At 34.0% G+C, this 23097-nt stretch overlaps 2 protein-coding genes across 11 annotated transcripts; one reads left to right on the forward strand and one right to left on the reverse strand.

The window, feature by feature from the left end:
- The first annotated feature begins 1178 nt into the window (after window positions 1–1178).
- On the forward strand, window positions 1179–17392 carry LOC131675658 (tRNA (guanine-N(7)-)-methyltransferase). 10 transcript variants are annotated; one of them, XM_058954711.1, is made up of 6 exons: window positions 1179–1415; window positions 16031–16156; window positions 16218–16357; window positions 16427–16725; window positions 16798–16899; window positions 16974–17390. In XM_058954711.1, the coding sequence occupies exons 2-6, from the start codon at window positions 16068–16070 to the stop codon at window positions 17103–17105; spliced, it is 762 nt and encodes a 253-aa protein (XP_058810694.1). In that variant the 5' UTR covers window positions 1179–1415; window positions 16031–16067; the 3' UTR covers window positions 17106–17390. The 10 variants fall into 10 exon arrangements, with proteins under 10 accessions (XP_058810694.1, XP_058810697.1, XP_058810692.1 ...); XM_058954714.1 differs by lacking the exon at window positions 1179–1415 and adding an exon at window positions 1422–1596; XM_058954709.1 differs by lacking the exon at window positions 1179–1415 and adding an exon at window positions 1422–1626 and having other exon boundaries at window positions 16974–17389.
- Window positions 17393–17471: 79 nt separating this feature from the next.
- On the reverse strand, window positions 17472–23002 carry LOC131675654 (leucine--tRNA ligase, cytoplasmic). The gene is made up of 17 exons (XM_058954696.1): window positions 22880–23002; window positions 22411–22620; window positions 22115–22327; window positions 21828–21989; window positions 21508–21752; window positions 21220–21445; window positions 20919–21137; window positions 20388–20841; window positions 20164–20302; window positions 19820–20099; window positions 19450–19700; window positions 19117–19351; window positions 18783–19040; window positions 18501–18716; window positions 18335–18434; window positions 17792–17917; window positions 17472–17695 (listed from the first exon to the last, which is right to left on the reverse strand). The coding sequence occupies exons 1-17, from the start codon at window positions 22880–22882 to the stop codon at window positions 17481–17483; spliced, it is 3552 nt and encodes a 1183-aa protein (XP_058810679.1). The 5' UTR covers window positions 22883–23002; the 3' UTR covers window positions 17472–17480.
- Window positions 23003–23097: the final 95 nt, after the last annotated feature.

Here is a 23097-nt window from a genome sequence, read left to right on the forward strand (position 1 = left end):
TTTATTATTTAACAGTTTTTATTTATAGAAATTTTTTCTGAAAAAAAGTAAGCTAAACCGACGAGAAAAACGGTTTTGCTTAGTAAGATCTTTGCTGTTGAGTCTGATAATATGAAAAATGACAGTGGATTTACATTGATATCGGAGTCGATGGACGATAACACTGATAATAGGTTTTAATCGACACCACGTGTACATTTTCAATGAAAAGAAAATCCGAAATGCGATAGGATAAAACTGTCATTAGAAAATGAAACGAGAAAGTCATACCATACGTGAAATAGCGGTGAGTTTCAACATTCTCTCGAGGTTTCGTGATGTCATTTTATCAGAAAATATTGACGCCTTGAAAAACACACGCACCCAGATCTTATTTTAACGAACAATTCATTACTACTTTTCTCTACATATTTTAATTTCGAAATGCTGCCGTCGCGCAGCAATGAACGATATGGGCCGCGCGCGCCCGCGCGCGACATATAAAATATTACGACCGTTCGTCAGCAATCGCACAGAACAACTGATGATACACTAAAGAAGTCGAGGGACTCTTGGTTCGTTCGTGATACATATGTCGTCTTCCTGGGAATAGCGCGTTTAATGTGCTTTATTAATGTGTACACCAGACAACACGATTGTAAAATATAACATCTTAATGTGCGATGTTTGAACACACTCTGCGTGTGTTTTAAACTTCTCTTCTATACTTTTGTTTAACGACGCGATTATCCTTCTGCTAAGCACACTTACCTCGCTAGTCGCCGCGGGATTGTGATTACAGAGGTGATAGCTTACTGCTTTGTTCTTCTTTCGTGTGCATGTACCTGGCCATTTTTTACGGCGCGCATTTTAAAGTTCTTGAACTCATTGCTGATTCAATGCTCATTTTACGACGATTTATGCGACTAAATTTGCTGTTACTTTTTTGGCTTTATCGCGCGTGGCTGTCTTGTGTATTGGCTCATAAAAACGGTGTGTAATATTGATCGAGTAATCAAAGTACAACTTTGAACTGGGTAAAGGTGATAAACCACAAATGTGCACTTTATTGGTCGATTAAAAAATAGGACAAATAATCGCATTCTATAAATTTCGAACAGATATTAACTGTATTAAACATGATGTAATCGTGTAAACAGTTATTGTGTAATCATATCGTGATTATATTGATCGGAGCATCATTGTCATCTCTTTGTCCAGGCGAGAATTAATAAGAAAATTTTTCCACTTGTCAAACGAGGCTATATACACGCGTGTATGTGAAAGGAAAAAGGAGGAGGCAGTTTTACCACTTAAGCCAATTGAATTGCTGAGCAAACTAATGTAAAGAACGGCTTCTTGCGCGCCTTCGACTTGTTTTATCCGCACGGTATTAAATCATCGGGAGTCGGCAGAGCAGTAGCAGACTCATCCGCGTAAGACGTCATTTGGTATTATTGCTTGCACATGGCAAATGACCGCTGCGTTTATACGCCATTCGGTTTAACAAAGAAATATACTGTAGCATCGTGTGGCTACGTTTATAAAGTGCTTTGTGCGTGATCAAGATAAAGGAGAGATTAGCACGTTGTCGCAGGCCAAAAACTCATATCGATGGTGAATCTCTATTCAAAAATTAACCAGCAGGTCGTACATGCATTTAAATATACTTATTAACGAATAAGAGAATAATAAAAAAAATTCAATTGCATTACGCGTAAAAACTTAAAGAGATCGGACACTCAAACCATTTTATTCTACTTCCACCGATCGTCGCAAAAAATCATGAGTGATAATCGAGATTAATAATTCGAGTTGCATCAACTGTTCAGAACGTTACATAAATCAATTTATTATTACCGATGAAATATAAATACCTTCGACCATTATTTATAAAACGTTTGATGAATCGCCCAATAAACAATAACCGCAACAGAACTTGAAACATTGAATCACATTTAAGATATCCTAAATCTATAAATATAATTTATTCTACGATAATTTTACGATAAATTATATCTTATTTTTTATGAACAAGTTTATGCCAATCGGAACTTATGTCATACCATGAAAATCTATCAGTCAATTATTTCATTGTTAATATTTACGCAATTCACTTTAGGATCAAACGAATTAAACGCACCGAGCAGATTTTACTGTATGTAACTAATAAAGAAAGTTTATGCCAGTAAGGAATCAAAGATATTGACTAACAGTGGGGAGTTTATCTCGTAGAGCTGCGCCGTGTTTCAGTAAGCTTGGATATGATAACGTTCAATCATAACATGATATGAGAAAAGTATTCAAGATGCTGTGGGAGAGAATGGAGTAATACTATAATGTGAAAATTATATATCATTATTATACGTTCACGCGGTTATTTTTATAATTTTGTTTCATTCCACCAAACAGATTGTTTTTAGAATGATAAGCTTATAGAAGTAACCTTTTCTTCAAAATACTTTAGAGATATTTCTGTGTATATTTTACATAAATTTTTAGTAAAATAGGGACTTTTCCCTAAATAAGATTTTTGATAAATATTTTAATGGGCGACAAAGCGACCTCAACAATGAATATTTTTCATTTTTATTACGAGGCATACCTGTCTGCTCCGATTCCATAATGACTTTACAGCCTGTTGGCAGTTGTCCAATAGAGAGCCATAAGATTTTGGTATACTAGTTGTGAGTGAATAGGATGATGCACTCAAATTTATTATCGATGGACTCAATAGCCCAGTCTTCTCATTTGGCCTCACTGCCATGTGGCTTTTTAATGTCAAGATGACTTTTTATAATTTTTCACTATTTTTTTCTTAGTTCTTATAATTTTTCTTATCGTTATCATTTTTTCTTATTTTTGCATTATAACAACAAATCGAAGCAAAAATTCACAATATATGTAACTCAACGTTTTTTGTTTGCTTATCTAAAAGAAAAATTCATTTCGTTAAGTTCTCAAAAAAAATTAAGAATTTACTCTTTCAATTTGGTATCATGTTTGTGCAGAAACAAATCAATTACTTCGTAAACTCTTCATAGCCTCCGCATTTTTGTATTCTACGTGCGATAAAAAAATTTCCTTTAAATGCTGCGTCATATATCAATATTGTAACATTTATTGAAAGCATTTATACTGATAGACGATACTAAAACTTTCCACGACGTTTGTCAACGTATTGTGATCATAGTTTGGACAATTGTCAACCACGGTGGGATAAATTTAATTTTCACTATACTGTCAAGAAAAGTATTAGAATACTATCGTTCTCATCAGCAGATGCTTCGAATATTTTTACATTTCCAAACTTTGTAACAGAGCATAAATCAAATTTCAAACAAGAAAACAACTTTACAAAACGACTGGAATGAGTCACAAACGAATAAATTGATTTATCATTCTGCAAACAACATTGATAACAATATGTAATGTAAAAGTGCACACGTTGTTCAACAAATGAAGTTGCGCCACTCAGATTCGCAAAAATTAAATTCTCGTGAGATTGCACAACAGAAAAATAAGTTTCCGAGAGTGCTAGAAAAATTTCACATGAGCTATGAACTCCGTGAAGCGAGCGATGCACTCACAAACTGTTGCAACAAAACTCGATTGAATCGGTCGGCGCGTGCAATGCAGCACGCCGTGCGCGAACTGAGAAAAATTGGAAGAAGCCGCAAGGAAAGACGAGAGCGAGGCGTCAACTGCCGTCCAATGAAGAACTTTCAAACGCCACGACCCAGATATAATCAATCGATTAGCCACTATATTTTTTTCTTCATTACCGTCAGTATTTCATATATATATATATATATATATATATATATATATATATATATATATATATATATATATATATATATATATCTTATCACCGGACGTGCGCAGGTATACAAGAAATGATAAGTCGCGATTTTCGAGATCGCCTTGGATGTATTTCATTGCGGCTCAACTGTACCTCACTGCGGCTATAGGTAAGATAAGGATGTGGAAAGTTCTAACTTTAGACCTGATTGATTTGTTTTCACAGGTATATGTTCAATAGTGGGATCGGTAGATTCGATCATGTCATATTTAAAAAGGAGAAGATTCTGTATTTTACTTGCATTTTATTTAAATTTACGTATATTTGCGTATATCTTTGGAGCGGTTCAACCGATGTCAATAAGGATGAGATTATTTGAAAGGGTATACTTTTGAGACGATCTTATTTCATTATTGACTTCATTAAAGTATAATTTTGCGAGTAATTTTAAGAAGTGAATTAGAAATCGGTTTTTCTGTTTTAAAATAATGAATCGTGTCAGTGATATCATCTGTAAAATATTGAAAATGTTCAAAAATTTTACAAATGTATAAGAGTATAAACTTTGAACTGTAATCTAACACCATTATGACGGAGCTTACGTTTTATAAAAAAAATCTTATTTAGTATTTTAATATGCATATTTTGAAAATTTTCGAACGCCACCTATTAAAAGTTGCAATTAAAAGTAATTCGTGCTTAAGTGTTACTCGGAAATATAAATGTTATTTAAATTTTCCATCGAAACTGATTACAACGCTGCTTATCATAGCGCGTATATTCCGGTAAACTTTAGAAAATGATTACTCTGCAATATCGCGCCGGATAAAAGTCGATAATACAGTTTACTACAATGTTAGCGTTTTTCAAAAGCACGCATAGTGAATGCAAAATAAAAATTTAGAAACTGTTCTGTTAGTCACATTACTGCAAAACTTTTAGTTCAATAAAATAAGTTTCTAGGCACGATAACACATACAATACACTTCAATCAATCTGCAACAAATGTCATTCGGTAAATTATTATTTATGCCTCGCTGTGATCCACGCCAGCACATATATAAATTTTGCCAAGTAATACGTTATGAAATTATCTTGTAATTGAATTATTAGGTATCCAAAGATAGATGGAATCTGAACACGTGTATTAATTCACTAGTAACTTTGTACAAAAAATTAATAACTTTTCAATTGTATACGTACTCTGAGTAGATGAACCATAACGTGAACGTCCATAGCGCAAAGTTATCGATCCAAAGACAATCTATAGATTGCCGCTAGCACACGTACCTTCAATTTAACAAGTATGCGTTACCATTCCATGTTTGATAAGCGCGTTAAACTTGCTAGTGAGTATTTTAAGATGCAATCGATTGTTTATCAGAAATTTGAATGAATAATCAAACCACTATACGAAGAAGCATGAAATAAAAATGTGATTGACAATGTATCAGATTAACAAAATTCTAAGCATTTGTCTCGTACATGTTGCAAGAAAAATTTCAAAGCATTATAAATCAAAGTAAGCAACATTTATAGAATGAGTTATTTTCGTGTGCAGCAAACTGGCAAGTTCTCGCGACACAAAATTTTCTCGATGAAAATTACCGACCGAAAAAATGAGAAAGAAAGGTTTATTCTTTTGAGTGGTTGACGAGTGGCTACCGAATAAACGCCGGGGGTAAGACTAGAGGACACGAAAAATTACCGTGGGGAGAAAAAAAGCCAGAAACGCGTAGATGGTATATATAATAATAAAGAAGTCCCTGTAGTAACGTTGCGTGAGGACTAATAAATCAAGACACACGACGACACAACGGCGTTACTCGTACGGCTTGAGAGCCAAACCGAAATATACATTGCAGAAGGCATACACAAAAGGCTAAAGCACGCCGATAAACAGTTTCGAGCTTGTGACCACTGAGCAATGCTCATTCGACTTGTTAAGACGATAGTTTTTGCTCGTAGTGTCGCGTGAACTAGGCTCATAAATATTGTCCGCTGATTTCATCGTTTCTCAAGTTTTTGGTCGTGCATTGTCGCCATGTTACAAGTTTCGAGTTATTTATATCCTTGGGTTTCAAATGAATATTCATCATTTCTTCCGAAGAGAAACGAGAGTGAAGATGTATTGTTAGTTCATCATACTGTTTTCAAGATTCATTGTTGTTTGCGGACTTTTTGATTCCTTCGCATTTTTCTTATAAATACGACAACTGTTTCTTGTTGAAATTTTTTTAAGCTCAAGGACAGTTTGGTGTTGAAATAATTATGTCACAATAGACAAACATAATCAACATATTTTTTTCTGAGTGTTGTTTAACAATGCATAAAGTTGAATAGACCCAACAATTATATAGTCCAATCAAGACTAAACAAAAAATCATCAGGTACAGCACAAAAAAATTTAGAACTACTTCTCAATTACATTTTCAAATGCATTCACTTGCTAAACAATCAAAAGTAAAAGAAACACAAAGTGCGGAAAACCTTGGAAGCCGCAAAAGTAGGCGTGCTCTCTCTCTCTCTCTCTCTCTCTCTCTCTCTCTCTCTCTCTCTCTCTCTCTCTCTCTCTCTCTCTCTCTCTCTCTCTCTGCACAAAGCAATCGGACGTTCGTTGAATTTTGGATCTCCTTTCTGGCATGCTTAATTGACGATACATTCCACCCGCTCGATGAAAAAATCAAAAAGAAGATAATCGGTTTACCGTGAGTGCGCTCACGAGTGTGCGTGCGCGTATAGTGCTTGGATGCATTTGCCAAGGCCGCACAAATCGTCGAGAAAGAAACACGCGTGGAAAAAAATGTATGATGACTCAATCAGCTGGATAACGCGCGAACAAACGACGAGTTGAAAAAGAGGGAATTATTCGACGATGTGATGTAATGGCTGATCGTATTCGGGAACACTTATATGAGTGTCCTTTTTCTTTTGTATCGGCCATTTAGAGTAATTGCATGAGCAAGTAATGGCTTTCCGAGCTTGAGGTCAATATTTCAATGAAGGCTGCTGCAATACTGATGCTCCGATTGTACGCTCAGTTGCGAATTGTGCATTTTATACGAGAAGAGAGAAAGAGAGAGGGATATAGAGGGGGGGGGGGGGGGGTAGAAAAGAGAGACACAGCAGGTTAATATGTTGGGATTGCTTTTATTACAACTTTTAAGCAATTCGATGCGCTTGCGAATGTTGTTTTATCGTGGTGCAAGCGAAAAAACATTTATAAATTTTTATCTGTATTGTTAATTATCGTCGCAGATGCCGAGTGCGTGTAAGCAAATACAATGAACGTGACTATGTAATTGAGCATGTTTAATACACGTACAATACTTTTTGGCAAAAGCTTTCAATTTAATTAAAATTTAATTTGAATGTCGAAATAATTCAGGTGTCCTTAGGTTTCAATTGATACGTTAAGGTTACACGCTAACTTAATTAACATAGCAATATTTCCACTAAACATCCAGCGGTAAATTTTTCATATAGAAAATAATTTGACAACAATAAAACTCGGCGAAAAAGCGATTTCTTCATTGTAACACAATATTCTCTGTTTACATAATTAAGATCAATAAGCGAAATTTGCACGTAAATATAGCGTGGTGAACAAGATAATTTACATTTTCGAGTGTAATTGGCACTCTGCGTTCACTAACACCATTTAGCGAGTCATAAATAATGTGTCGATGTACGAACGTACCATCTGGAAGAAATTCGTTCCGGAAGATAACAAAATTCTTGCCAAAGTGTAAATGCTCAAGCTTGCAATATTGCTTTTTGGCGAGCATCGGCATATTTTCGCCAGTTAATTATCACTTTGTTAGGAAAATATATTAGCCGACTAGGGTATATAAGCGTTCGATAAATCAATGGCCACTGAGCGAATTAATAGACTGAGATAAAAAAAAAATAAAACAAACTCATAGAAGAGTCATAAATTTTGTACGAGTTCCTGGTTTTATATTTGTAACGGTTACAGATAAATATTTATTATTTTTACTCGGAAAGATCAGTGAAGGCAATGACAATGGATCGATCAATTGGTCGAAGTGATGAAGTAGCAATAAAAAATATACATTCGATTTAAAGCCGTTTCCGTAACATTCCCGAGCGTTCTCTGTAGCTTGTGATTGTTTAATGTTAAATATTCGGCAAATGAACTTTTCCTTTTCTTTCGTCCATTACACGAGTGCCATTCGGATCATTAGTTTCACGAAAATCCTATTAGATAACCAACTATCTTCAAGATTGTTGCCAGATAAAGCGACGCGAACATTAGATCTCTTCGTGAATGATCCCCGAAATCGATAATATCGGAAGATCGCACCGGGATAACTATTTTTGTAAAATAGATATTAAAGGAAGAAAAATCTGAAAACATTTTTCTTTCAAGACGATAAAGCGCATTTGAAAATTATATATCGGTATTCGATAATACTGATAAAAGGTTGTGGTTGATTAAATAATAATCTGACTCGAGTGAGTATGTTCTAGGCTTTCAAAGTTAGTTGTGCCAAATCGTTTTCCTTCAAATTAGTTTTTAAAAAGCTGTTCGAATGCAAAATTTCCAAGCTCTAGTCTGCCGAGAGTGGCCCTGAACAATATTCGTCATCGACGACAGTTTATCTTCTTTACGTTTCGAGCTACCGAACTTTGCTAGATGGTCAAGTATCTCTGTTCTTTCAAGTTTTCTCGATGGTTAATTATGCTAATGATACACGCTTTGATCGCTATTTATCTATCGATCTGTACAGCAAAATCAATAACCGTCCGAGATAAAACGGGATGCTTTTGTTACTATAGAAAATATAACGTGCCTGTCGAACGTTTTCAACATGTTCGTAGTATTATCAACTCATCGTTTCTCTCTAGTGTCCATAAAGCAAGAATTCGTTTAACACGTGTCGACAGATGTATCGAGAGGCAAAACTCGAAGAAAACGCGGAAACAACTCACTAAGTTTATCATTAACGGCAAGTCCATACCTCGTGCAGCCGATGCTCGGCAAGTCGCGCAATGGCAACATTGGGGTATCGAACATTTTTCAGCAGCGTGAATTGTCGTTGACTCTTTGCGAATGCCCCCGTGGCTTTCTTGCGCAAGTGCGACATCACTCGTCGACGACGACCGGCGCACAGAATGACTTTCTTCCCTTCGAACGCACGGACATATGCGCACACACTATACGCGAGCTCGCGGCCGAGCCTCACTTGATCGAATGCGCGGAAAAACTGCACAGCGTCGAACGACGAACCACTTCCTTATCTCTCTCTCTCTCTCTCTCTCTCTCTCTCTCTCTCTCTCTCTCTCTCGCTCTCTCTCTCCTGCTATACTATATAACTTACGCGCGCCAGGAACGCGCACCGAGTGAGCGCTTGCCGCCGCTGCTCGCACAGGCAGAGCCGAGAGGACACAACGTTGCCTAGTGACACACTTTGAGCCGACCGCTAGCCTGTTTCGTTTTTTCTGCGCTCAACCCATTTCGGACTCAAAAGTATAGGACGACGACGGTGATGATGTTGCGGAATTCAGAGAGAAAGAGAGAAAGAGAGAGAGCTTACCACTTAACTTTTTGAAATGCGCGAGGGCGTGATGTGCTTGCTCGAAGGAAGGACAAAGAATACATTATTCCGCATACATACATGTGATGCTCTGAAAGTGGAATCTCAATAGTTTGTCTTGAAGGTACTGTTTTATGATGAGTTTTATTTTGCCGATATACTGTTGCGTACATACCATATCATTACGAAGCTATCCGTTGAAACATTCAAAAGTTTCTTTGCTTTTTCCGAGATATTACGAAAATTCTTGCTGGTCATGCCCTGAGAGACATCGAATGAAAAAAGTTTTTGATCTGATTGCACGAAAAAAAGTACGGGATCAGAGTTCCACGGAAAGCGAAAGCTTGGAAGGACATTTACAACTTTGAAAACTTTTTTATTTCGAGAATCATTGATCATAGAATAGTGTCGAGTCTCTGCAATAAAAATTCATAATTTAAGCTTTTAAAAGTGATGATTTAGACGAGAGCTATTTATTCAAAAGTTCACTATTTTTGCCATGTTTTATAACAATAAAGCTAAGCGTGACAGCAGTATTTTATAAAAACGTGACAAGCTATTCAAGTTGAATTTAACGCCCTGATTTTTGAAAATCTTAGTGAAGTGGTTCGTTAATTGAAAACGAGTTAAGTTTTGTTTTTTATCATATGTTTTGTAATATTTAAACCGTAGGTGATTAGTGAGTTTAGTGAAAGTAGCTATTAAGGCTATAATCTTGACAAAATAAAATTGTTTTAATTAAGTTTTAATGTACTCAACTGAGTCAATGAGTAAAAAAGTTGTTGTTGCATATAAGTAACTCAAAAAATGGTTTATTGTAGCATTCTACTTAAAGATCACTTTCATTAGGTAAAAATCTCGTAAAAAATCTCAAAGAATGCAGAAACTTTTTCAGTAATTTTTGTAAATTTTGAAACTATTCAAAAAATGTCAAAGAAATCTAAAGTTGTGAAACATAAACTATTGCTATTAAAATTTTTCATAAGTACTAAAAAGATCATATTTTTAATATTTCTTATGATTCTTGCTAACTTTTACGATAGATCCTAAAATATTTCGATCGGTATTTCATCTATTTTAAATTTGTAAATTCTTAATTATAGTATCCAAATGAAACTTTAAAAAATGCAACACGTTTATGCATGTCACAATCGCTATCTCCGAAAGCAAAAAAATTGATAGCTTCTAAGCATCTATTAAGTTAGTATCCAAGCAAACCCAATTATCTCGTAAATGAGCCAGCGTGTATTTAGCGTGCTGTCACTTAGAGACGTTACAAGTTGGAAATTGCTGAATTAGATTTTTGGCGCTGATACGCTCATCTAAGCTATACATGTAATATCATTACACTCGAGTACCAAAATCGTAAAGTCTAAAGCAAACACGACAATTTATCAAAGATGTGATTCATCAGGGAGGTAGCAGCAGCAATGTACGCGAATCTAATTTTATCAGAATGTTTTAAATTAACCGTATATCATGTAGTTCGAAAATAGAGCAGATACAAGTTTATTGTATCAACCGTAAGTATACGTGATTTAAAGGATATGTAATCGCATTAGATAATTACTCGCTGAATCAATTAGTATTTTATATCAGTGGTTTATTGTTAAAACTTATTTTCTTAAAAGCTTCACATTAAATGAAGCACTAACTTTCACTTAGAAATATTCTTGGAATAGAAGTCACTTAGTTTATTGCCTGATAGTTTTACGTTTAACGGCGTCACGCAAAAAATTGGCAGGTTAACGGGTACATTCATCGATCGAGTTCAAAACAACAACTTAGCACTTTCTAAACAACAGAGTAAAAAAAAGTTTTCTAGAGATAAATTGGTCCGACACGATAACAATAAAAAAACTAGTAGTAAACGAGAAATAAATACAGACACAACAGAGCATCTGCAATTCTAACGTCGGGCGTCGAATGTACATACCATTCACGTAAAACCGTAGTGTATTTGCCGTGGAAATGAGAAGAGTGATGTCGTTGAAACGGGTTACGATAAAAGATTCCGTTTGCAAAATGTTCTCCAAATGTCTCCGCAGCGTGGAATTACACGTGCCCAACATTCTGTCCACGTGCTCTCGCTCTTACATTCAATTTTCGTCCGTTTGTGCCTCCATTAGTAGCCGAATCAACGTGAGCTTCAATTAACTTGGCTCTTTCCATTCGCGACGATTTAGAGAGTATTCGAACGAAGTAACGCAAAAAAAGAAAACTCGAGAATGTCCACTTGGTAAAATAGCGTTAAGTGTGCTTGAGTAAATTAGTAAATACACTTTCAGAATAATGTTTTCATACACTTGTTAGTGTTATGAGCATTTCTTTTTGTTCGGTAGACTGTAATTTAAACAAATAGAGAGCGCGGCAAAAAAAACATAAACAAAAAAAAATAATACAACGCTCAGTCGCACGAGAAAAGTCACACGAGTGAAGTAATTTACAAACAGCGACCTGACCCTGCAATCAACCATGTCCTGATTAGAATAGCAATAAAGTCACGCACGCGAATATGAAGGAGAAAAGTTGGCGATTTTTATTCATTCAATGCACACGCAAAAGCACCTTCGACTCGTCGATATGCTTTGTTAGATTATCTGCAAATCTAATCTCGCTTGAACTTGTACTATTTCACGAGAGCTCGTATCTCCTCATCGAATCTACTGTATAGGACTTCGTCATTGTTTACATTTCTCTCTGACGTATATACTTATTATGTCATAACGAGTGTTTGGAAAAAAGACTTACATTTAGCGTACAGGAACCGTACTCGTCGGGAATGAAATTGAACCATGTTCGCGGGCTATGAATCAACCACGAGCTCATTCTATTGATCAGCGGTCACTATCTTCAATTGCACTCGCGCTCTCTCGTATTACGTAACACTTGATATTCCACTGTTTCTCGCCGCTTGTGCATTCGTTCGATCGATACAGGACGCTTCCCTGTGATGCGCCGTGCGAGGCAACAACCGCCGACGACTAAGTGAAAACGACAGCTTATATGTCGTCTGACTGTGCGACAGTCTGTTTGTATACAGCGTGGAATTGTTTACGACTCTATTGAGAATTTCCGATTTACAATATGCTAACACGTTTTTCGGACAGCCGATTGATATACGCTTCTGCTTGCGCCAACTTGACAACTTTCATTTATCAGTTTCTTCGGGACGTTTACGATGAAGTCCTCTCTTTTTTGTGGCGTATTTCTGTCAGCTGTGAAACGTATTCTTTTTTTTTTTTTTTTATTGCTATATTTTCATTTCTTAAACAGTCGCTCGCGGTCAAAGGAATTTCAAATTTATCGCTTTTTTTGAAGGTCGAGTATAATCGCACGGTGTAAAAATGTAGTTTTTATCATTCTATAACTAATGAGATATAACATTTCCGTATGTTCGAAAAAAAAAAAACGTTTATTGTAATTGACCAATAACCCATATAGAACAGTTCGTAAGCTCCACTCGTAAAATCATCGCTCACACGCACGCACGCACGCACGCGCGCACAGGCACACACACACACACAAAAGAAAAAAAAACAAGAATCCTATTATCAGTGTCATCCTGCATGTCTTTGGGTTTTCTGCTTCGTCGTTAAAACTGCATGCTCGCTATCTCGCCGTGTGGCTTTTGCGTGCGGTTTCATCAAAATAACATCACGCGTTTGGCATCGCATCGCCACAAAATTCGTCGCACGTTTCGTGTCAAGGTTATATAGCAATAATATAATTGCAGAGATCATTCTTCTGCCCCCCTCCCCCGCCCTCGCCACGTTGTTAAAAGTATGCGTGGTTTTTACCTCTATAATACGGAAATGAAACTTGGCCTTCGCCGTGATATCGATCGCACTCATACCGGGACACACCAGAGCTTTTTCCTTTGGTAAATGCACGTTACACACTGATCTACACTTTTGCTCGTCTTTTTTCTCTCTCTTCACGCTCGTACTGAAGACAAATCAGCTTTTCCAGGCGATAAGATAAGAACCGTTGCCTGGCCCGGCTGTATTATGCAGGATAATTAAGTGATCTATTCTATCTGTGTGTCACTAGGTTACGACATGGGTTTTTTATATCTCTTAATTTTGTTGTTCTTCTTTATGACTCTTCTATCAATTAAAATAACTTCTCGTTCAACTAACCAGGGATTCTTGGAAGTTTAAGCTATGGACTTGTGTCTTTTTTGTTTGTCAGCTTATTATGCATATGAGAAATTCTTGATCGAATTCGTCAAAAAAGGCAAAGGTGTTACTCAATTTATAAAGAAAAAAAATAAACGCTTTAATAATTTTCTTCGGCTATCGACAACTATATAGTTTCCTTCCGTTTTAATTTAGAATCCATGAGACTTATAATAATATTATTGAAAATTTGGCATAGGCGATGCTCAACTGACTCATATCCGGCCATTTTCATCAATAGGAAATGAAATTTCATCTTATAATGACATCAAAGTCACGTGTCCTTTTTTATTCGTTTCATTGATATAATAACTTTTGAATAGTTAATGTTTTTCTAAAAGAATAATTTTTATGCAATATTTTTTCGTTATTAATAATCGATCGAAATAAATAACGAAATAATTATATTGATAAACATGGTACTTTTGGAATTATCTTATGACGATATAATAGTTCTAATGCCTCTAACAATTTACATTAACTACAAAGTGAACTCAAAGATAACCATGAATCGGAATGAGTATCGATCCTTCGGGTGCAACGTATATAGATACCACGGGATGCACTGTGATTTCATAAATTTATGTAATTCAATGAAAATGATAAGATTCTCTTTTGAAAAATCACAATAATTATTCCGATAAAAATACATACGTTTAGATGAGCTTATATGATATCTTTTCGAAGTTGCATTAGCAGAAAATAGATTCTAAAAACAAGCGACTCTTAGAAGTTTTTGATTACGAAATTCCGTGTCGCAAGTTTTCAACGTGTTATAAAGTTCTTGTTGCATTATTTAAAATATTAATGTTTTGGCATGTTTTTTCAAGACAATACATCGAATTTTCTCACATAAAATATAGTTAATGTCGAGATTAATGCAAATTTAAGAACAAATTTTACCTCGAATTTTACAATCAGTGTAGTTTTTTCACTAAAATGCGCAATAAAATTTTATTTATTAAACATTTGAAGAGTACTTTTTGTTCACAGTTTATCGATTTTAAAAATTTTATTATTAATTCATAACAGTCTAATTAAATTATTAACTTGTTTGTTTTCCGATCAGTGCCATGAAAAATTCTAGATACGACGATATGAGTTACAAGTAAGGAAAACAAAGTTTCAAAACAGAATAATGTTTATTTATCAATGATTATAGTTAAATTCAAACGACTGATCAACGTGGAAAAATTGACACAGTAACCTCAAAAAAAGGTCACCAAATACAAGAAAAAATCTCACTGTTCCAATGACAGTCTGGAAGTGTGTAAAATTCGTGGGAAAAAGAGCACGTTATAATGTAAAAAATACCAATTATAGCACGACAAAAAACAAAATAAAAATAAGAATATGAACGTACGTGGTCACACACAGAGAAAAAAAAACGTAAAAAATTATTAAATCATTGGTCGATAAAATTCATATGAATAAGAAAATAAAACAAAAATAATAGGAAAAATAATAAAGTGACAATGCAGTGATAAAACTAGAGAAAATGAAACTGCAATGCACTTCAATGGGTTAAACTCACCTAACGGCAGAAGCTCGTTCTTCTGGGCAGCGTGTAGTAGTAACACTTGCCTGGCATAACCGTTTTTCTAAGGCGCTTTCCCTTTCGTCGCTTCCTCTATCTTCACTTCTCTTCGCTACGCTGCTCCTGCAGTCGTAACGAAAAGAAAAGCGTGTTGCTGTGATTATCACCAAGTCACATTTCACTCACATAGCACAATAAAGGAGCACTACTTTTTTTATGATTTGCACCTCGTGTGTATCCTGATGAGTTGAAGTAAAAAAGAGGGGGATGTGCACTGCTACAATGTCTTGCACGCGCGCTGTTCACTTAGTGTATGAAGCGAACTTAATGGGTAGATATTGTTTTTTCCTTCGTTTACTCTCTTTGTTCGCGCTCCAAAATACTGCACTCAGAATAAGTCTCTTTCTCGCCTTGCGGCTGCATCCGCAGAAACCAAGAGCAACGAAAGAGAGAGCGAGAGAGGGAAATGAAAGAAAGTTGATACACGCCGCGAGGGGGCGTTCGTATCGACGATCAGCTGATGCATTGGGTTCGATGCGCAGGTATTGGCGCATGCTGACATTGTTGACTCTGTTTTTAGACTGCACCACGTGTTTCTTTTATTTCGTTCCGTTCGGTGCGCTATTTGATTTGTTTTTGTTCATTCAACTGTTGTTTTTCTTGTTATTCTTGATAGTGTGTGTAACTTTTTCTTTAGAGTAATAGATTTATTTACAAAAGAAAATTTTTTTTTATTTAAGATGTTTTAACTTGCTGTGACTCAAAATAGCATTCTATTTATTTAATTTTTATTTTATTTGATAATAATGATTTAAAAATATATTTATGTTCTGATAATTATTCAATATTAATTAAATGACATTACTATTGTTATTAGTTATTGAGATTTATAAGTTTGATTTTTTATAAAGCCAGTAACTCATCAAGATGCCTGCTAAATCACTGACTTGTTTGTGTGTTATTTCAGGTATTTTACAGTACAAAAGTATTCTGAATATTCAAAGATGACAACTGTGACTAAGAGCCTACCTCAAAAAAAATATTACAGGCAGCGGGCTCATTCAAATCCTATTGCAGATCATTGCATTGAATAGTAAATTTTCAAGTTTTTATGCATTTCAAACAGTGTAATTTATTGTAATAATTTTTTACAGCCCGATCAAACCAGATGCTATGGACTGGAGCACATTGTATCCGCATTTTGTTGATACTAGTAATGCAAGCAGTAAAATTAAACAATTGACTAAACCTATAGAATTTGCAGATATTGGCTGTGGCTATGGTGGCCTGCTAGGTAACTTCTTAAATTTTTTATATATACAATAGCGTTAATTCAGTTTTGTTAATCTATATATTTCTACAGTCACTCTATCTCCAATGTTTCCCGACAACTTAATTGTAGGAATGGAAATCAGAGTTAAAGTTTCTGATTACGTCATAGATAGAATAGGTGCACTACGTTGTCAATATCCAAATCAATACACAAATATTGCTTGTGTCAGAACTAATGCCATGAAATATTTACCAAATTACTTTCATAAAGGACAGCTTAAGAAAATGTTTTTTCTGTACCCTGATCCACATTTCAAAAAAGCTAAATATAAGTGGCGCATAATCAATAAATCTCTTTTAGCAGAATATGCATATATCCTAGCTGAAGGTGTGAGTAAATTTAAAATAGCATTAACAATTAATTTAGATTATTTGATTGTTAATTTTTTACCCGTGACTCAGGCAATTGTGTACACAATGACTGATGTTAAAGATTTGCATGAATGGATGGTACAGCATCTAACAGAACACCCTTTATTTGAACGTATACCAGATGACCAATTGGTAAAATAATATATACTTATTTAATTAATTAACATTCCTGAAAAGTATGAAAAAAAATATTTGTTTCTTTTTAGAGTTCAGATCCCATTGTTGAAAAGCTATATGAAAGTACTGAAGAAGGGCAAAAAGTCACTAGAAATAAAGGACATAAATTTTTAGCAGTATTTCAAAGAATTTCAGATCCTTATTTAGTTAATAATAGATAGTAAATGTATATTACATTATTGTTTCATAAATAGTAGATTACAATCCAAGATTGGAAAAGTATTGACAAGACCGGGACAGCATTGTCAAGATTTGCCAATATTTTCCCGGCCTAGGCACGAAATCTATTGATAAAATTTAAAAAATATGACATTTTTTAATAACCATTATATCTTCAGAAAAATAAGTATTAAAAATCGAGTTTTATTTGAGTGTGTAGTCAAATTGGTACCCCTTATAAATTATCAAAAATCAAATATTCAATTTAAAAAAATTTATTATGACAATTAGAATTTATACAATTGAGATCAATGTATAAAAAATTCATATTTTTATAGTGTTTAAAACTATAATTTCTCAAAAACAATCTTTGAGCTTCAACTCGACACTTCCACAAAATAAATAACTTCTTCACCTATTTGATAAGTCTTATTTTCAATACTCACACTGACAGTTCCCTTTTCTAAGTCAGTTAAAAATACTGCATTGTTGGGTATTTTTTGTTTATTCAATAAAATATTTTCGGCTGTAGGAATTGATCGAGGTCCCATTACAGGATCCTTATACATGTACAATGCAATAGTAGTAACATCTGAAATAAAGTTAAAAAGCCCAATCATTTTAATACATCATAATTTTATAAGCGAACATGAGTACTATTCCGTCTTATTATTTTATTTACACTCACCCTTTATGCTTTTATTCTTTGCAAGTTTGAAAATAACTTGTTTTGCGGTTTCATTTTGGCTTACTTTAAGAGTTGTTTCAAATAAAGCATAACTTATTTGTGGATTTACAAACTTTAAAAATACACCTATAAAAATTTATTTTTGATTAAAAAGTAAACAAATTTGAATGTAAAACTTAATATAAATATGAAATTTTGATATTTCATATATTGAAAACATTAAACATATGCTGAATATAATTAAAATTAAGTGAATTTCCAACTCTCACTATTTCCGTTCTTTCCATTATTACAAATTTTATCATTTATTTAATACATATATATTTTTGTCCAACGGCTCGAAAGTGATTATCCCGGCCGCGGTTTGGCCGGTAATATGCTAATTTAGAATCGCCGAGCAAAACAATAGTACACGTACAATAGCCGGGAAATTGACAAGCCCTTTTCAGGTAATTGACAACCTCAGTTTTGCCTCGGTTATCAATTCTCATGTGCTATGAACTTACTAATACTTTCTCGACTAGGTGCGTAATTTACAATTACCTGGTTTTACAGAATAACCAATAAATGGAGCACCAGGACAACATTCTTCCCTTGTCTTATCATCCGCTTCATCTGCATATTTGATATCTAAATCTTCGAGCTAAAAATAATTATAAATTAAAATCTAAGTCATTTTCTGAGTTTAGGATCAAGTACGATAACTTACATCAAGTGTATTACGAAGATATTCCTTGCTACCAATCAGTACATCATATTCGTTAAAATCTAATGTTAAATTAAGAGCACCAATACCAACGATTGCCATTTTCTCTCTTGTCATTTGAACAAAAGGCATAGTCCTCTTACTATACTTTTTCAATTCTGCTTTCTTTCCTAGTTCAGCAGCAATAACTTTGTTTTCTGGAAGACTGTTTTTGTTTTTCTAAAAGAAATATATTAACATTAAAATCGTGTTAAATAAAATAATGTAAATTATAACAAAACTTACAGTATACAATTCTTTCATGATTGTGAGAACTAAGCTCTGCCAAATAGGCCAGGTTTTAGCAACGTAAATTACACCACAAGTTGGTTTTTCTATTGGAGTTGCAGAATCTTTTTGTGACTTTTTTATTTTTACCGTTGTATGATTTATTAAGCGTACTCTAAATGAATGAGCTGCATCCATCAAATAATGAGATGACTGAATCAAAATTTTATCAATTTCACCTACAGTAGGCCAGCTTGCATTTAGTACGCTGCCTTTCTATAATTTTAATTAAATTTGGTTTTTTAACATACATATGATCTATTTTTATAAAATTACAGTGTTCGATTAATACCTTTCCAATTAAAGCCCACACATGTTCTGCCACATGCGGACAAATCGGCGTTAACAGGATTGCTTGTATTTCAATGAATCGCATCAACAAGTCATAATTAATACCATCTAAAGCACTTAATTGTAAATATTTATCCTTAGCTGACTGGAATTCATAGAATCCAGTTCTCAATGCTTCCTTGTAAAGCATCTTTGCATAATTGTCACCTGTTTCTTTTATTTTTAAATTAATTTCACTACAAAGAAAACAATTAGTCAAAAAAGTCCATGACGATTCTTGTTATTATGTCGAATAAATGTTATTATGTCAAATAAATGAAACTTCTTTTTATACCTATCAAAAACTCGATCATTAAATGTATTGGGCTTTCCTTTACGGAATAAACTTGGCGCAGAAATCACAATGTCCTTTACCCATTCAATAAATGTATAAAGTCTGAGTATACCAGCATCAGCAGTGCGTTCTACGAAATTAGCATCCTCCACAGAATCTCCTGAATCAGCTAAGCATAGACGAGTACCATCGGCAGAATACTGTTTAATTGCTTCACTAAGCGTTAAAAAGTTACCCTCAGACTTTGACATCTGCATTAAGAATTAGGAAAATTCTTTTGTTATATAAAATAACTTTTATAACTTAGATAATTTTTTTTGTTACTATTGTTATTATCTCATTATTATTATTGTTATTATTATTGTTTTACCTTAGATGAATTTAGAAGGAGGTGACCATTAGCTCGAATTCCCTTAGGCCACATGTCTGGTTGATTTGGCCATATGGCAGTGTGATTATAAATAAAGAATGTTAAATGGTTTTGAATAAGATCTTTTCCAGAGACACGTAAATCGACTGGATACCAGTATTGAAACTCTTGTCTCATTAATTCAAGCGATTGCTTTGAAATTTTGCAAGTTTTAGGTGAGGGCAGCTTTGCATCCTTAAAGAAAATATAATCCCACACTTCAGAAGTCATATCTTCAGCTCTAAGAAAAGATAATAAATTATATTTTGTAATAAGTTAATGTTTTTTAGATCATATAGACTTACTTAATATTTAATGTATTTGGTTTGTTTCCTCTGAAACTATTTCCCTGAATCAAATGAGCTACAGTGTAAAACGCCATATAGATAGTTGAATCTGACAATGATTCAATTAACCACTGTTGATCCCAAGGTAACTTAGTACCTAAAAGGTATTTACAAAAAGACATTTAAAAAATTTTTTTCAACACAAAATAGAAAATTTTTTATAAAATGTCAAATAAACTTACCGAGACCATAAGTTCTTGAGCACGCATACTCGTGAAGCCAATCAAGGCATGCTTGGAAATTTTTTCTCACTTCGTCATGGAATGTTTCTAAATTTTCTAGAGATTTTTCAGTCACCTTTCGCCACTCAGGTTCCCCATAGTTCAAGTACCATTGGTCACAAAGAGCAACTACACACTCATCTCCGGAACGAGATATAATGGTTTTTTCAGGTTCGTAGTAGATTACAGCTTCATTCTTACTGATCATATCATCTCTGATGTCTTTCTTAACATCTTGAATCTTTTTATTCTTATATTCTCCAACCAGAAGTACACCCTCATAGAAACCTTTTAAGTAAACGATTTCTTTGGCCTGCTGTAATTTTGCAGAATCATTTTGAGACTGAATGTTCAGTTGTTCATAAACTTTAACAGCTGCCAAATTTCCAAGTTCAGGGATTTCAAGAATTGGAATCTAGAAAAAAATATTAAAATTGTTAAAATCTGATGAAATTTCTATTAAAATTGAGTTTTACTGCTTCTGACACATACTGGTTCATATGGTAAAACCATATGATCTTTAATACCATATTTTTCCCTGAGTGGTTGTTTCTTCTTCAAATCAACAAGTGCTGCATAATCGTCTGGGGAGTCACTTGGTACAGATGTAACAATACCAGTACCCTTATCTTCTTTGATAGTAAGCATAGGCAGGGTATAAATTACATCAAAAGATGTTTTTGGTGATTTCAGAGATACTCCCATAACATCCTGAAAAGTTTTGGATATTTGTGAATTAATAATAATTTTTGGTTTTTTGCAATGTAATACTATTGCAAAAATACAAACTTACAGTTCCAACTAATTCTGCTATGACATGAACTTTACCTTCTTCTTCTGTAATATTTTGCCATGACATATTTTTTGCTGCTCTTTTAGTACATATGAAGATTTCATTGTTTACAGTTATGAAAGCAATGTAGCGCATATCTGGACGAACCCAACAATTAGTTTGACCATACATTGTTTCTGGTCTGAGGGTAGCTGCTACTAAAAAGATTGGCTTTTCTGAAAATTTTCTAAAAAATAATTTATTAAAAAATGTATGCTAACATTAACAAAGCAATACAAATAAATTTACTGTAATTTTTTTGGGTATGGTGTTAACATCTTCATTTTGATTAATGTATATTCTTGAGGTCCAACTCCTTCTCCAGATGATCTGTCATGGTCCATGCAAGGTTGATTATCTTTTGGTGAAAAAATGGTATATCTTTTACCATAATTGATTTTATTTCTTTCTTTAAGATGATTGAATTGCCATCTTACAAAAGAATCAAAGAATGGGTTTGCATCAGTAGTTATAAATGTACGCCTCCAGTCTGTCTGCATTGAAAAAAGAAACGAGCAAATTATGTTTATTTATTCATACTTTGGTTTTTCATATTTTTGTTTTCTTACAAATAAACCAAATGCCTTGAGATCTTGTACAGCAAGAGGTGGAAAATAATCGAGCCAGTACTCAGCATTAGCAAAATTTTTTATTTCTTCATCAATAAGTCCAAGACTTTGCATTATTTGCCACTGATATTTGGCTGTACCAGCTTTTGCTACTGCTTTACTCTATAATTTCCGTCATAAACTCAAATTTAATTATATAATTACTCCAAAAATTACAATCAATTAAGCAATCATCAACCTCATGTAATAATCTTAAAGTTTGCTCAATATCTATTCCATACACTCACCTTCTTTCCTTTACTTTTATCTACAATAATTACATCATTTGACTCTTCTTCGAAAAGCTCATCATCATATGTAGGGAATTGGGGTGGATAACCATAAGTTTCTATTTCACGTTTTAATTTATCAGCGCAAGCTTTTATAGGCATTCCAGTACAATGAAAACCAAAAGGAAATAGTACATTCTTTCCTAACAATTTATTGTATCTTACTGCAAACTAAACACAACATGCAAATTAATAGAAATATTGATTGCTACATAGATTTTATAATTCATGTTATCTTTAACAGGAAATCTTACCTCAGACTTTGATAATGTAAACGCATGTCCTAAATGCAGTCTACCATTCATATAAGGAAATGGAAAAGTGGCAAGAAACTTTTCACCACTTTTCTTTTTGGGATGACTTGGAGCATCTACCTCAGTTATTTTCATATCATTCCATTTTTGTTGTGCAACACGCTCAATATTTTGCAGATATTCCACCTTGAAAGTACCCTTTCTTTCACTCTGTAAACAATTGAAATTGATTAAATATTTATATTTGTTAAATATTTATAGAATAAAACATGAATTCGATGGAAGGACGGTTTCTTTTATTTAAAAGTACCATTTTTAACACATTGTACATCATTGAGCCCTCAGATTTTATTGAAAAAGAGGTTATGTATTTTGTCATATACCGATTCAAAAGACAAATATACAAATCATCAATGAATTGTTTGTAAAATTTAAAAGAAAATAAAACATATTTGTCAGTGTTACTCACCATAATGACGAATTCACTTCAATTTATTTATTAATATACAAGATAAAATAGCATGCTTTGCATGCACTTTTGATACAGCTGCTGCAACACCCACGAAAAAAAGAGCTGACGTAACAATTTTGCCGAGCACGTGTACTTTACATTTTTCAAAGCTGCAGTAGTCGACAGTGTCGACTAGAGAGTTCAGAAAACATCTTGTCACGAGCTTAATAAAGTAC

This window comes from Phymastichus coffea, unplaced genomic scaffold, assembly GCF_024137745.1.
Source record: "Phymastichus coffea isolate CEN01 unplaced genomic scaffold, Cenicafe_Pcof_1.1 PCOF00028, whole genome shotgun sequence".
NCBI lineage: Eukaryota > Metazoa > Arthropoda > Insecta > Hymenoptera > Eulophidae > Phymastichus > Phymastichus coffea.

Excerpts from the sequence above, each read along its gene's own strand:
- LOC131675658 (XM_058954706.1), top strand. The coding sequence starts at position 15,331 with ATGTGCACTGCTACAATGTCTTGCACGCGCGCTGTTCACTTAGTGTAT. Across the intron at positions 16,157-16,217 it reads GCAGATCATTGCATTGAATA|CCCGATCAAACCAGATGCTA; the intron begins GTAAATTTTCAA and ends AATTTTTTACAG. Across the intron at positions 16,900-16,973 it reads GTATACCAGATGACCAATTG|AGTTCAGATCCCATTGTTGA; the intron begins GTAAAATAATAT and ends GTTTCTTTTTAG.
- LOC131675654 (XM_058954696.1), bottom strand. Across the intron at positions 20,100-20,163 it reads CCAAATACATTAAATATTAA|AGCTGAAGATATGACTTCTG; the intron begins GTAAGTCTATAT and ends ATCTTTTCTTAG. Across the intron at positions 17,918-18,334 it reads TGGTTATTCTGTAAAACCAG|GTGTATTTTTAAAGTTTGTA; the intron begins GTAATTGTAAAT and ends AAATTTTTATAG.